The sequence below is a fragment of the Anastrepha obliqua genome, chromosome 3, assembly GCF_027943255.1.
Source record: "Anastrepha obliqua isolate idAnaObli1 chromosome 3, idAnaObli1_1.0, whole genome shotgun sequence".
NCBI classification, from domain to species: Eukaryota; Metazoa; Arthropoda; class Insecta; order Diptera; family Tephritidae; genus Anastrepha; species Anastrepha obliqua.
The window spans coordinates 82,092,526-82,108,606 of NC_072894.1; the positions used below are offsets into that span (position 1 = coordinate 82,092,526).

The 16,081-nt window shown below is 33.8% G+C and overlaps 3 protein-coding genes across 3 annotated transcripts in view; 2 read left to right on the forward strand and 1 right to left on the reverse strand.

The window, feature by feature from the left end:
- Positions 1 to 3,040: 3,040 nt before the first annotated feature.
- LOC129240639 (uncharacterized) lies at positions 3,041 to 3,615 on the forward strand. The gene is made up of 2 exons (XM_054876564.1): positions 3,041 to 3,114; positions 3,275 to 3,615. Exons 1-2 carry the CDS (start codon positions 3,097 to 3,099, stop codon positions 3,437 to 3,439), a joined length of 183 nt encoding a protein of 60 aa, XP_054732539.1. The 5' UTR covers positions 3,041 to 3,096; the 3' UTR covers positions 3,440 to 3,615.
- Positions 3,616 to 4,992: 1,377 nt separating this feature from the next.
- On the reverse strand, positions 4,993 to 8,692 carry LOC129240640 (uncharacterized). The gene is made up of 2 exons (XM_054876565.1): positions 8,607 to 8,692; positions 4,993 to 5,245 (listed from the first exon to the last, which is right to left on the reverse strand). Exons 1-2 carry the CDS (start codon positions 8,622 to 8,624, stop codon positions 5,099 to 5,101), a joined length of 165 nt encoding a protein of 54 aa, XP_054732540.1. The 5' UTR covers positions 8,625 to 8,692; the 3' UTR covers positions 4,993 to 5,098.
- Positions 8,693 to 15,989: 7,297 nt separating this feature from the next.
- Positions 15,990 to 16,081, forward strand: part of LOC129241814 (probable serine/threonine-protein kinase dyrk1) — a 109,666-nt gene continuing 109,574 nt past the window's right edge. Inside the window, 1 exon segment of the mRNA XM_054878331.1 lies at positions 15,990 to 16,074. The gene's annotated coding sequence lies outside the window, so the exon portion shown is untranslated.

The window sequence follows — 16,081 nt, forward strand, 5'->3', positions numbered from 1 at the left end:
GCATTTTAACTGATCGTTTGGGCTTACGAAACGTCTGTGCACGGTTCAATCCGCAGTGGTTAACTGAGGACCAAAAATTGCTCAGAATTCAACATCATTAAAGAGGCGAGAAAAGAGAAAGAGAACTTCCTTTACAACATTGTAACTGGTGACGAAGCAACTCCTTCGCTCTCTCAAGTTTGACTTGCTACAGCTTTAATGTGAGATCATGCGAGTTTGAATCTTGTAAGGCTTGACTTTGAGATCATTTTTCAGTATGCGGCGGATGCTACGGCCAGATATTTTTAGTTGTTTCACCATTTGATTGGCACTTCGTCGGGGATTTCGCTCAAGTGGCATCTATACTTTTTGAGGCATTGCACGTGACGTTGCAGTCTTTTGATGACCACCTCCATGACGTTTCTCGATGCTACCAGTATTATTGCAACGAGTAATGGTGCGTTAAACAAAAACAACAGACACCTGATGCTCGTGCATCACCTGCGTTGAACCCTGAATGTGTTACAGTGTTACCTATGATTATAAAATATAATAAATTCGAACTCTCAATTGTAGGAGAAAATATATAAAGTTCTGAGTTTCGTACTCGGTGCTAAATTAAAAAGATTTAAATTTAAAATTGAAATAAAAATAAATTTAATATTTGAAAAAGATTTTGAAATAATTTTCATTTAATATCCATATTGCAATATCATTTTACTATTTTTTTTAGAAAATGTACCTATTAGGCTATGCGGGACTATAGCTTAGAAACTTTTAAAGATGAGGTACAGTGCGACCAAGTAGTATCGGCGTACATAGGTAACATACAAACAAGCAAACAAGTAAACAAATAGCAAAAAAACATTCATTTTTACATAAGTATATTCCTGTTCACCGCTGTATTTGACCTAGCCACAAATGGTTGTCTTATATTTCGTGACCAGGTGAAATGGTTGAAGTGCCGGTCTGACATTCTTCTAGTAGTGACTACACAAAACTTTGAAATTTTGTTTCAGCAAACGGCTGCTAGACTTTTGGGGCTACAATACTCTTCATCCTTTCTTGGTTCCACTTACTCGAAAATCACGATAACTCGTCACATGTTGGTGGTCCTTCGGAAAACCAGCTATTGCGAACCCACTGTATTTAGAGGGAAATTGTAAAGCTGATTACGACCAAGTAGATATAAAATATTGGCTTTTACTATGACGAAGAACAATCCGAAAGCTTCTCATTTATGTAATCAAACTTGGAACCGGCAATATAAATTGCTAAGTTTCCATGAGTATATGAGTACGAGTAATAATTGTTCTTGGCTAGAGTGCATAGAGCTTTATCTTAGCTGAAAAGCTGCCGATTTATAATTTGGTTGATACTATACGACGACAAAATTAATCATCCAATTTGTTTCTGGAATTTTACACTAAGTAAAAAAAAATGATTTTGAGCGATGGAAATCTTTATTTTAACCTTTATACGCTCCATTGCTTCTCTCTTCAAATGTGTCATGTGCCATGTGCAAAAATTATAAATCTTCTGATAGGATGATTAATTTCGCGACACCTTTTATATTAGTAAAATATAAGAAATATTATTTAATTCCTCAATAAGCTTGTAAAAGAATGTGGGCCGCACCACTGCGCTACAAAATCAGTTACAGACCGCCCCATTCAGTAGCCATATATTTTGCCTATGATTCTTCTATAAGAATAAGAAAGTAAGAGGCTTTTCAAAGGCCGTTTTCATGTTGGTCCCTTTTTACTTGATTTGACAGTATTTTTGGGGGGTTGTTTTCCCAATAATCGGAAACCGTTGCGATTTCAGTTCGTCAAACTTAAGCCATTTCGTGAATTTTAATGACGATGGGTAAAGGTCAAATTATTTGCTCAGACCAGCATAAGTATACGCCAAAGCAGCCAAATTTAAACATGGGAACTCGATAAATACCGTCCTTCACGCCAAACTTACCATCGTCGATGTCTTTGGTTATTTGGTAAGTTTTATCGTGTAGTTGTTCGTGTTGTTAACGCATTGCAATAAATATTATTTGTGTAAAGAACGAAATGTTGTAAAGGTCAACAAAAATTATGTTATTCGGATGCTGTATGAGAAGTAGGGTCGTGTAATGTACTATAATCATACACCATCGTTAAGCTTTTGTACATATTTATTTTTTATCCTAAATTAGAATATGTTGCTAAAGTCAGCATTTTGCCAATGTTTTTAATGTGCATATTGATAAGGTGATATCGAATTATTTCTTTTACTGCTGTGATATGGTCTTGTAACTTTCTTGAATGTTCTCAAATTTAAAACTTAAAATAAACTGTATCAAATTTTTTACATTTAAGGCCGTTAATCATAGAGTTTCACCGTTTCCTAAAACCTGCACTGGCTTCTTGGGTACTTATGTATGCAGTGTTGACATCATTTAAAAATATAAATGGGTGTACATCTCCAGATGCCAATAACGCTATTTATGATAGAAATATTTTTTTTTATAAATGCAAGTATTTGCATAAATTTAGAACTCAAACACCTTTAAAAAAGCTAATATGTAAATAAAACAAACTGAATTAGTTTTCATTTTCTGATATGTATGTATGTAGGTTGGCTAGCAAAAAACACAAAAGATTTTCTGCGCTAAACAGAAAAATAGTGGGCAATAAGAAACCGACAACAATATGATAACCTTCTTTAAGGAGAACTAAATAAAATTAGTTGAATGGTGAGCAGAACACCGCCTGAGAAGCGACACAGCAAATTAATAGGTGAAGAGCCGCATCTGAAGCCCGAAATTGTGTTAAAACGTTTGACAATCTGACAATACACCCTCAGAATTAGTTAAACTCAAACAAAATAGTTCGATCGCACGCAAACCTTTACGCTAATACTAACGTACATACATACACACATTGCTAGGGTAGGTTCCGTTTTGCGACCAAGAGAGTGAAGTTGTCGTACGCAGCAGCAATATCAGCAGATATCACAGAGTGCGCACACAGTTTAGGTATAAATAGTAGTACTAATTTTAAAACGAATACCAGTTCACGTCTGCTATTGAAGCTACGCGGTCTTTACATAGTGAAAGAAGAAACAAAGAAAAACTCCAAAATGAAGTTCTTGCTTTTGGTGCGTGCAACATCATTATATTTTTGAGGATTATATTTATTAAAAAAGAAAATGCATTTACTCATGTGTGCTGACTTCATCCATATATCAGCTTAAGGACTGATACATATATGTGTGTTTTGTATTAAAAAAAATAATAGTTTTTCTTAACTTTACACAGACAATCTTTGTGTGCTGCGTCCTTTTCTGCGCCGTCAATGCTGTGCCTGTGGAGGAGGCCATACCTGAGGGCATTGAGGGTGCTCGCGACACTATTGAACCTACCGATGATAAGAGCGTTCTGTTGAAGCTGAAGTTGCTGAAGAAGTTGTTGTTTTTGGGTTAATCCAATGCCATCATGTATACAGTTATTTTGTAAGATTAAAAACTAAGAAACAAAAATCAGCCATATCACACACACCAACATCCTATTTTAACGATCCTTTATTAAGCTATTAGCTACGATAACGCTAAGTAAAATTTTTTGGACATCACTTCAAATACTCTAAATAATATACTATTTATAAGGTTAATAATTATAAAAAAATAAATTGAATAAAAAAAAATACATGCAAATATTTAACTGTATTTTTGTGCTACTTAAAGGCAATGTATTAGGACAGAAGTAGTGAGCAATAATCAATGCTTGATACTTTCCATCGAGCGAATATACCATAAAAATGCATTTTCTAGAATAATTGAAAAGACAGAAATGCTTAAATTATTCTGCATAAGAACATTAAACCAAACTCCCTGCGGACTTTAATGTTTTCATTTACATATAAAGTAATAAATTTTATGTTAAAAGCAGACGTAGTAACTCGTTTGCCGCAGTAAATATTTTTACTTTGTAAAATAATTCGACAACCTTTAGGCTTAGCTCATTTAAATTGTCATCTGCTTACATATTTACATATGTATGTAAATGAATGGAAAATATAACCAAAATTCTTGTGAGTTTACAAACATGGATATGTATATTAGGGTGCATCACTCTCGGCACTGTTTTTCTATTTGCATTATCAAATTTGTTACTTTCTAAGATTTCCCCCAAAATACAATATTTCAGAAAAATATAAACTTATTTTAAATTAATTAATGTACGTAAATTGAAACGATTTGAAAATGCATCCAAAAATCCAGTTTTTTATAAATAAAATTAGTTTAAAAAAATATTTTCAAAAAAATAGCGTATAACGCTTGAAAGATCTGCATAAGAATGTTTAAAAATTTCATCAACATAACCAAAATAGGAAATGTCCTTCCGAAAAAATAATTTGTAACGTGAATGGGTACATTTTCCAAGAAATTAAAAGAGAGAAAATAGTTTTCTAATGATAACTTAGATGCCTAAATCGGACAAGATCTGGCTGAGTTATTTAAGTTTTCCGTAAATTTAACCAAAAGTAGCATCAAAAATTATTTTGATTCTGTTGAATTTTTTTTTTTAATTTTTATGGAGACGTGTTCTGCTCCTCTATTATCTAACGAAAATACATTGTTTTTGGGATATCTTCAAATCGGTTCAGCTCATGTAAATCTTAATATTTATATTTTAAAATATAACCAATTATATATAATATTTGTAATGAAAAAATTGTAGAATTTTTTTGGTGATACACCCTAATGTACATATACTCGTATGGATATATATTTCTTCACTCGATAATCATAATTGCTAACAGCAAATTCCCCTTCGCAGTATTTGCCTTGATTTTAACACCTTCACTTTAATATTTTGCACAAATTTGGTTTTGATTTTTTGGTGTATTTATTCACAATCAATATATACATATGTACAAAACTACAATATTAAATGGATATTTACAAATATTATTTTCTTATTTATTTAGTACTGAAATGTGCAAAACGAACAATGAATTATCTTTAACAGCTATGTATAAAATAATATTTGTGGGAATACCAAAGAAAACCATGAATTAAATTCATACTGAACACAATTAAGGTGGCGAATACTATGAACTAACTTCACTATTTATTTAGTTTAGCCCAGAAGCAATTTCTTGATTTTCTTTAATTTGAAAAAGTTCTGCCGCCCTTGTTCATCCTGGTCGTAAAGATCGCCCGGTAATGACTCCTCGGCGGGAACGGCTGATACCAGAGCAACAATCAGCAAGCACACAAATAATGTCTAGAAATAAAAAAATATATATATTTATATTTGTATGTATATAACATATATCTAAATAAGTATGCAATATAAGCATGGATGTGGCGCTAACTTTCGGCAGTGCGGTCTTCGTCCGATGTGGTTTATTTTCAAATCATGTCTACCAATTGTGACTTAAGTGCAAATTGTGGTTGATAAAGTAATTTAAGGGATTTATTGCAAAATAAAAAAACCACATATTCCCTTTTAGCAAAATGCAAATTTCTTTCATCGGCTACTGATATATAGCATTTTTGAAAATTATTGCTGCCTACCGGATGGGCGTGGTTATTCTTAAAACTTTTTTTAGGTATCTAAATATTTTCTTAAGTTAAGCGTTGTAGCGAAAACTGGATTTTCGGCCTTGCCAACTAAAAAAATATCAAAACCGAGGAGCTGGCCAATTCATGTATTAACGCTTAAGGAGAAATCAAAGAGAAGGCGACGATACTATGCATGCCAATTACCACTTTGATAATAAACTTCAACCTTCTACTTTGATAATAGCCTCATCGATGGCAAGGCGAAAAAAATTATAGCCTGTTCTTAATCTATCGATTGGATCTAATCAGATCTGCTAATTTATATATATTATATATATAACTGACTGATATGTATATATAAGCGCCGCACTCTTGTTGTTGGTTATTGGTTTTTTGCCACCTCCTAATTGCGGTGTGCGTCTTGATGTTTTTTCACAAATGGTGGGACCCGCAGTTTTATGCTGCCTCCGAATGGCAGAAGCTTTTTTTGAGGAACTTTTTTATGGCAGAAATACACTCGGAGGCTTGCCGATGGACAACCGCTATTAGAAAACTGTTTTTTATAATTGGTAGTCACATATCAACCCATTCGGCTATAACTTTCGTTAATTTCGTTACTGATTATTATTACTAAAAATTAAGTTACCAAAAAAATTCATACGATTATAGAATGGTTGAGAAACGGTTTTTCAGAACAATGGAATCATGAGTTGTATGAACTTTACGGCAACATATTAAAATGCTCCAGCTATTTTAGTAATCGGTTTTATGGGAAAGAAAGACGTTGAGAAAAACTAAACCGTACTTGACATTTCCAATTGGAGAAAATAAAAAAAACCGCTGGTCCATTTAAATTTTATAGAATTGTAAACTACAAGTTCTAGTGCTAAGCACAATAGGCTTCAAGTTTGAAGGGTAATTGATATTGATCTCATTAATAAAAAGGTGTTATTAACCATCACAATCAGTAACTTAGTCAATAAGAAAAATATTTGAACCCTTGTTTTTGAGCTACTTTGCTGCTATTACCGCACATTTGAAAACTTGGCCTTCATACTACTGAAGCGTATTCTAAAATTGGTCTAACTAAAGAAGTAAAGGCGGAATTGGTAACGTAGGATCGTTAAACTTCTTACACGCTCATCCAAACCTCCTTCCATTAAGAATTAATATGGGATGAGATTTAAACCAAAACTTAGCGTTTATCGCTATGTGAGCCAATGAACTTAGCTACCTGATTTATACTTGTATAGTCCCGGATCTTAAAAGTATAAGATCGAATAGATCCTAACTAACTAGGTAATGATGGACTAAAAAAGCTTCACTGCATCAGCATATAATATATTGGAGATTTGGGGTACTCTAACAAAAGTGAGCTGAGGTGGCTGCTTCGGGTATGCCAGAAGGACTTTAAATTACATGAGATGTATCCATTCTGTAGTTGTCAGTTGTCACCAAATGAGAAGAAAACCAGCATAGCGAAATGAGTTGGAAATCAAAACGACTCAGCTCATACCAAATATGTATGTATGAAGAGAATATGAAAACTTATTAAATGTGTACTTGAATCTGGTGATGAACGTTTCGATGTTGGTGCTACAAATGGATGGACCTACAGTTTTATACCAACTCCGAATGACCGATGAAAAGGTTTTCTATTGCAGATATGCATTCGAAGGTTTACCATGGCCTACCGACGGGGCACTTTTTTTATAAAAACGTTTTTAATAATTTGATGTTGAACGTTTTATGTCCACAATGGGCTTCGAACTCGGAGCAAAAACCGTCGGTGTCAATTCGATACACTGTGATGTCTGTGACTCTACTTCTATTAAGGGGGGAAGCTGGTCTAGAATTTTGAAAAAATCGAAAAATTTGTTTTTATCTTAAAAGGTGCTTTAGGGTCTTAGAAATAATATACCAAATGAGGGATGCCAGCAAAAATGTCTAAATGCCCAAATTTTTCATTCGACGGCAGTGCCTCGCAGGTATGCCCCGAACGCTACTTACAACTTTAAACGCGTTTTTCTCGAAATCACTTTTTTTAAACTGGCCGAAGACATAACTCGAACAAATCTTTACCGATTCTTACGAAATTTTGACAATACATTCGAAATACCTTTCTCCGGAGACGTACGTAGGATTTTTTATTTATATTACATAGTTTTTTTTTTAATCAACAATTTTATGTCGTTCTTTATAGTGAAAATTTTAACTTTTTGTTCAAACGTGCACCATTTCGCGAAAAAACAAAATATCGAAAAAATCCTACGTACGTCTCTTTCTGTTGTTATATAGAAATTAAAAAAATTTTATTTTTTGATCCAGGACAAAAATTAAGGAGTTTACGTCTTCGGCAATGGACCCACTAGAAAAAAAGGCGCCTTAGGAGAACTGCTGGACAGCGGCCATTTTAAAATTAATTCAGACGAAAAATTTTGTATTTGTACCATGAAAGCTATATTATTAAACCTATTTCACAGATTTTCGATTGATTCCTTTGTTGAGTCAAAATAAATTCATAAAATATGCTCAGTTTTTGCGCTCTAGACCAGCTTCCCCCCTTAAATGTTAAAATTTAACTGACATATACTTATTTTGCTTGCTTGTTTAGCGTTTCGTGAACTCACTCCAGTGGAATAGAATTTAACTCAAGTTGGTGACACCAGATAACAAAGTTATTGTTATTCTACTCGTATTTATGTCAAATGTCTCTTTTTCATATAACAATATTTGTTAAAGGCATGCCCACAAATTGTAGATACAAACTCGAAGTTACTTACTGAAAAATATGCAAATATTTGGAATGAGTACTTTTTCATATTAAAAAATTTATGTTTAGAAACAAAATTATTAAAATTACTTATTGATTAATCTGCAATTATTCCGAAAGAGTAATTTTTCATATTAAAAAATTATTGTTGTGAAAGAAAACTATCATCGATCACCTAAGAAGCCTTGGGTAATTTAAATAATTTTCCCTTAACGGATATAAAATAATTAACAATTTTCACTTAACGGATATAAAATAGTTAACAATTTCACCCAAAGTATTTCCGCGATTTCACTGTAAAACATACCAAAGCTAAGAACTTCATTTTATTGAACAGATTTCCTTTAACACTTCTAAAAATTCAAAACCGTACAAATTCAAACGTTGCCTCAATGATTCAATTCGCAACTGACTGTGCCGACTTCAGTAGATATCAAGCCTTTTATATGCGTTGTCATTGCAGAAAGGAAGTCGTTAATGACCGCCAACTACTTGGTATATCCAAATAGCGCATCCACATGTTACAACATCGAACGCTTCGAACACTTCGACGGACGATATTGAAGGCATTACAGTGAATATTTGTCCCAAAAAAATTAAATGGCCGTTATGCCTTAATCGAAGAAAAGCAAAAGTGAGGAAGACCAAGTCGTTTAGTATCAATTCGTTGATGTAAGCAAATAGAAAAAAAAATGACTCCACCCAGACATATGTAGAAGCACGTAGTCAATTATAAATACATATATATATATATATATGTATGTAGATACTGGACATTACATTCTGGTATCAATGCAAACGTTGCGTACATTTAACTGTTAAAGAAGTGATGCAAACAGAAGCACAAGTGTTAACAAGTAATGCAAAACCAGACCCACCGCAATGCAACTATTGTATTTATATTTGTGATGGGTAGATCAGAAGTTGTTTATCAACATACACATATGTGTGTACATAACATTTATACGAGTATGCAGTGCTTACATTACATACCTGTATAGTCGTTTAATTGCGCGCAAGTACAAGTTTTTAAGAAGTCATTTGTATGTGTGGGCATGTAACGTTGCGACTCGTTCAGGAGTTGTAATAAATTTTTGTCAATCGGTCATCAAAACAAAAACAGTATATTTGCTGCGCCCTTCATATCGGGTTTTTATAACCATTTCATTCCACCTTTTTTAGTGTGGATGGGTTCAGAAGTATGCCAGTCTTTTTGTGTTCCATAAAATAATACACCAAACAGATAATTAAGCAAGTAAGGAGGGCACTGTCATCGGCTGCCCAAAATCTGCATGCGTTTTATTAATCTCTTATTCCTAAATGGTTAAAATATTATTGATAACGTAAAGTTACGAGCTGATGGAAATAAGTTAGCAGAATGAGAGTTTACGATTCTATAATTTGCTGTCAAAAGTTCAAGTAAATCAGAGGACAACTACGTTATAAGTTAAGACCGTTATAACTGAAAGAATTTAGTAATGGCAACTAGGAACTAGTGAGATTTTAGGCTCATTTGACTGATTTTTCCAAAAACCGATTTTTGTTTTCTTTGCTTTTATTTAAAGTGCAACGCTTCTTTAATTTGGTGTTCAGCAAAGCAGAGGAAAGCTTGATGTAGTTAGTTATAGAACTTTAACTGAAAGAATTTAGTAAGAGCTACTTGGAACTAGTGAGCCTAAAACAGATTTCAGATCTTCCATATGGTTTATTTACAAAAAAAAAAAAAATGCGTCAATGTGTTTGAAATAAGCCGAAGCAGCCAGCTTATCTTAATCAACATCTCCTCAAACGGTCAAGAAACATATTTCTGAGGAAGGTAGAAGCTTACTGTGTTATAAAGAAATCATATACTGCTGAACATACTTTATATATTTATAAGTAAATATTTATTTATTTATTTTATTATTAAAATTATTTACTTTATAACCCACATTTAAGGTTCTTCTGATTTTGTATGTAGTTTCACGCCAACAAGGGATTTGAACCTCTATGAAAAATTCAGACGTAAACCTTAAAGGCAGTGTACGATAGATATTATTCCTTTGCATCGTGCACAAATCCTTGTTAGTTCTGTACAGTATAATTTGAATTCAAGTTAGATTGTGAAAGACAATTGTGACAGCGATCTCCCTTTTTGACGATCAATCGATTTTTTGTGATTGAAGACTGCACTGAAGTTTGAGGGTCGTGCCAAGGCAATCTTTCCAAGTAGGCAGGTAACGAGGGGAAAATCTGCACCGCATCTGGTACCTATGTCTTCACTGACGGCTCCAAGATCTAAATCAGACAATTTATTTCTTTGAAATTGCCGATTAAGAATCGTGTTTTTCAGGCAGAAGTTTTTGTGACCCTGCAGGCATGTAAAATGCTTAGGGAGCGTTGGATGTGAAGAGGAGATCAAATTCTTTAGACATTATTTACTAGTGACACCCACCAGTAAATTAGTTTTACTGTGATCTAAAATTAAAGCTAACTTGGCAGTTATAAGAGAAGAATTTCAATTTGAAGTGTAATTAATCTGCTAATATTAAATTAATTTTTTTATAAACATTATTCCCGTGGTGCTAATATATTTATATAAATTATGCATATACGAGTACTTATATATTCATATATCATGAAATATACTTATATACAATTTTTTCTCCTTTTCACTCAATCTTCACTTTTGTCTTGGCTCAAATTCGAGCAAAATAGCCGAGTGTCGATATTGATTTTGGCTAAAATATTAAATTCCGTCAATCACTAGCATTTGACTGTCGTATGTCAATATATTTTTATAGACGTGGGATGGGCACGCTATGAAGGAAATACGTTTTTGGAATGAGTAAGACTTAGCAATGCTTAAGAGGATAAACAAACAAAATATGAAAAATTTAAACATCAAAAGCAAACATCAAATATTTGAGTCATGTCAATAATCTGCATTATAGAAAAATATATAATTTTTCAAAACTTGTTTCAGTTTTAACTGCACATACACTATATACTCGTATATCCTAATCGACTTTATATGTTGACTGAGCTTAGTTTTTGTATTATAATTATTTATTTGTTCTTCACATATTTTAATTGTAATTATTTTTCTACGACCGATTTTTGTGCTCGCGCGCAGTTGTTCGTAGCATAATAGCATAACGGAAAAAAAATATATAGATACACAAGTAGACATACTCGTGTATTTGTATACCAGAATGTTCTGAAAGACGAGGAAAATTAGCTGTCAGTTCGAGATATCTCAACGAAGCTGACGTGGCTTCGTATTGAAAAAAAGCGCTAAAAGATATTCTTATACATATAAAACAAGGATTATGTAACAGCAAAGATGTTATATATTTACAACTGCAACAGGCATTTTTTAATATAAGACATAATTTAAAAACAATGTACGGTTAAAAATAACAAATATTTATTTCTGCGTTTTTATACTCACTAAACTTTATCTATATTTTTGATGGTCTGAAGAGCATGCAGATAGCAAATCGGGCAAAAACCACGTCCACTTCTCACATAACGGAAATTTTGATTGCTGTCCATCCGTTCGATCGCTTACGTATGGTATGCGGCAACCTGAACAACCTGAAAATTGGGTTGTCTAAAGGAATCTGGTCACCCGAAATGTTACCCTTGGTATGCGCCTTTTCATTAATTAGTATGTACATACATATGTATCTAAAGTCAAAAATTGAAAGAGATTCAGGCAGAATATTTCTACACTTCTTTACTTGTCTCTTGCAGTTTTAAGGCGGTTCGGAGCATAGCTATAATGAGAAGCTTTTCGTGGCCAAAATAAACTCGTACTCTGCGATTTGCCATTGCCTGCTGAGGAGCAGATGTTGCCAGAATTACGCCGTATCATGCTGCCAAAACCTTCGGTGGATAAGAAACACACAAAATAAGCCACTAATATAATGAAAGGCGTTAATTGGAACTGCAGTTTTAAGTCAATTCCAAACAGCAGATATTTTTTATGAGGAGTTTTTTTTTTAGCAGAAATACACTCGGATATTTGCTATTGCCTGCCGACTGCTAATAGAAAAAAACTTTTTCTTTATTTCACGTTTTACAGAGGTTCGAACCTACGTACTCCGAATGGTCGTCATGCACCAACCAACCCATTCAGCTACGACGGCATATGTACTTACATATACATAATTTTTGAGTATCGAACACTTTTTTGTTTATTTTATAAATGATAGCTGTTGGCTAAGTGCAGTCATGCGATTAACACTTTAAAACCAACTAATTGACCTGCAAGGCAGTTCCAGTAAGCCAAACTACCTTTTGCCTTGTCTCATTTTATTTGCACCTTAATGTTTAGTTTTGTCACTGAACAAAAATAAAAAAGAATAATCTTTGGTATTGTATTTAATTATTAAGTAAAACGTCTTAAAAATGTGTGTACACACATATCTGTGTACATTGAATTATTTTCGAGCAATGTCGATGAAGAATTTCAACATGCATTACTATTCATTGATTTCGATCCATTGACATGGTTTCGATTTTTGCTGTTGGCAACGTAATCGGAAACGCAAAATGCACTCCGAATTACTCTTAACCCAGTAAAGAAAGAAATAATATGATGCTAAAAAAATTGTAAGTAGTTACGGCATTTCTATCAGCTTCATATCTTCATGTCATAATCTGCTTACACTATGAATTATATAAACATTGGCCCCCCGAATGCATTTAGGCTAAATGAAGCGGGTTGCTGGAAGGAAAAAACTTATGGTCATGCCAGCCTATTATTACCAGAGGACTTACTAATAGAGGACTTACTACATATATCGTTCCGATGGTAACATTCAACAGGAATTTTGCCACTTGCATTCCATTTCAGGAGGAATGCAGTAAAGGATTCTCACTAAACAACTTCGACACTACAGTCTATACAGATGGCTCTAAAAAGGATGGAGGTGTTGGAGCAGGTATATATTCTCATAGACTGAAAATTGAAAAAATTTGTACGTCTTCCTATTGCGTGCAGTGTCTTCCAGGCGGAAGTACTGGCAGTTTGAAAAGCTTATAGGTTACTAATCGCAGATTTCTTTTTTAAAGACAATATCGCTATCCTTTCGGATAGCCCAGCTGCAATCCAGGGACTGGATTCAGCTACAACAAACCAAATGATCCAAAATAGGTTTTTTTTTAATAATGGTTATCCTTTGGTAGCCAATGGCAAAAGCCCGAATGCATTTTTGCCATGTTAAAGTATCTCATATATGGACGCCAAAAAATGGAATATATCGTTAAAAACAATAATGAGACTTTAAAAATTGAAAGAAATGATAGGAACCAAAAACGTGAATTCAAATAGTTAATAAAATAAGAAATATTCTTACTGTTAGAAGAAGTGTGTTCAAAAAATAAGGTGAATTTTAATTTTTCTTAAAAAATATTTATTTATTCATCAATTTCTATTTTATCTCCTTCAAAGTAGTCCCCTCAGATACAATACACTTATGCCAGCGTTTTTTTCCAATCCTCGAAGCAGTTCTGCTATACACTTTTTGGTATGTCCTTGAGCTCTCTCAGCGATTCAGTTTTTATCTACTCAATCGTCGCAAAACGCCGTTATTTCATGAGCCTTTTCAAACTTGGGCACAGGAAAAACTTGCAGGCGGTTAAATCTGGTGAATACGGTCTCTGAGGCATGATAACGGTGTTGTTTTTGGCCAAATAATCTCTCACAAGCAAAGATGAGTGCAGGTGCATTATAATGATGTAAAAGCCATGCATTTTTTCCACAATTATGACTATTTGAAGCAAATCTGGATCGTTGACATCATTCTACAATTCCTGAGCGATGCTCATGACACGTTGTTTGTGGTCTAAATTCAGCAATTTTGGAACGAACTTCGCTGCCACACGCTACTTGCTCAAAATTTCCGAAAAGATTGCATGGCATGAGCCAACCGATATGCCGACATCCTCCCCAACTTCTCTAATTGTGATTCAACGATTCTCCATAACAATTTTCTTCACTTTCTCAAGATTTTCATCGATTGTTGATGTGCTGGGGCGTCCAAAGGGAGCGTCGTCATTCACATCTTCTCGACCTTCTGTGAAAAGCTTGTACCACTTGTAAACATTTTTTTGACTCAATCACTTAATTCCATTTTTTACACAAAATTTGATGCAACTTCTTTGATCCATTTTTTTCGATAGCAGAAAATCACTGAACCCGTAAAATGTCTTTTTAATGCCTCTCACAAACAAACTAAACACGTTATATTGTATTTAGAACCGTGAACATACAAACATATCTTTGAGACGAGTGTACCAACATAAAAAAAATGATCGAAAGTCGAATGTACGTAGCCCGCGAAATTTGAAAATTCACCTTATTTTTTGAGCACACCTCGTATGTATGTATATATATAATTGGCGCGTACACCCTTTTTGGGGGTTTGGCCGAGCTCCTCCTTCTATTTGTAGTGTGCGTATTGATGTTGTTCCACAAACGGAGGGACATTCAGTTTCAAGCCGACTCCGAACGGCAGATATTTTTATGAGGAGCTTTTTCATGGCAGAAATGCACTCGGAGGTTTGCCATTGCTTACCGAGGGGCGACCGCTGTTAGAAAAATGTTTTTCTTAATTTTGGTGTTTCACCGAGATTCGAACCAACGTTCTCTCTGTGAATTCCGAATGGTAATCACGCACCAACCCATTCGGCTACGGCGGCCACATCGTATGTATGTATGTATTTTAAATTAGGGCGCAAATTTTTGATTGAAAATACCTTTATAGAGTTGCCAATTATTTTTACGCTAAAATATAAATTATTGAAAACCACTAAATAAAAATGTTTGAAAAAGTCTATGGTAGTATAGTCTATATAAGTATATTGTACACAAAAATATGAGATAATTGAAAATTCATACAAAATATGGCTGTAAACTGATAGCATAACTACAAATCAGTGTTTTATTTTATTACCGAACTAATGGGTTAGAAAAGAGATTTAAAGCAAGCAATGACTTAAATTAAATAAAATGCCACTAGTTCACTTATTTCATATTTTTTTCCATCCATGCGCAGTTTGAAAACTTCCATAATTAGATATTCGTAAATTTATTTTAACGAGCATGCAATTAGTACATTAAACAATGAGTATCAAAGCGCTCAAATCATAACGATTAGTACTATTTAAATCGTCATTATACCTTTTGACATGGATGTGAAATTAAAACATTAAAAAGCACATTTTACGGCCTCTATAGCAGATTATATCGGAGTAAATATGTATTGAATATATCATTAATACCAGACGGAAGGGCTTGCCTTCCAAGGTTGACGGAAATATTTTGAGAGAATTATGTCACAGAAATGTTAAAACATATGCAATACTTAGCAAAGCATGCAGTGATTTAATATACTATATTGTACATATGTATATCTACATACATATATGGATTCGTCTTGCATTCATTCCTATTCGCAAGTTTTTGAGATTTCGAGCTATTATAATATCGGGTTGGAATAAGATTTGCTTTGGACTAATTAAAGAAATGAGCAGCGATGTACAGAATGCAGAAGTGTGGCCAACATCAGACCGTTAACCGGCTCTCAGCGATTTTCAAGCAACCAGCTGATTGGCTGACGCAACCGTGGTCATGGCAGTGGTTTGCTTACGAGAAAATTGAGGTTGTGTTGATTATGTACGAAAAAATCAACAGTCTCCGCACATGTTATTTCGGTGCGGTTGGACGATTGTGTGAATACGTGTGAAATGAACGGGCAGAATTTTGCTTCGGATGGGCAAACCTGGTAATCT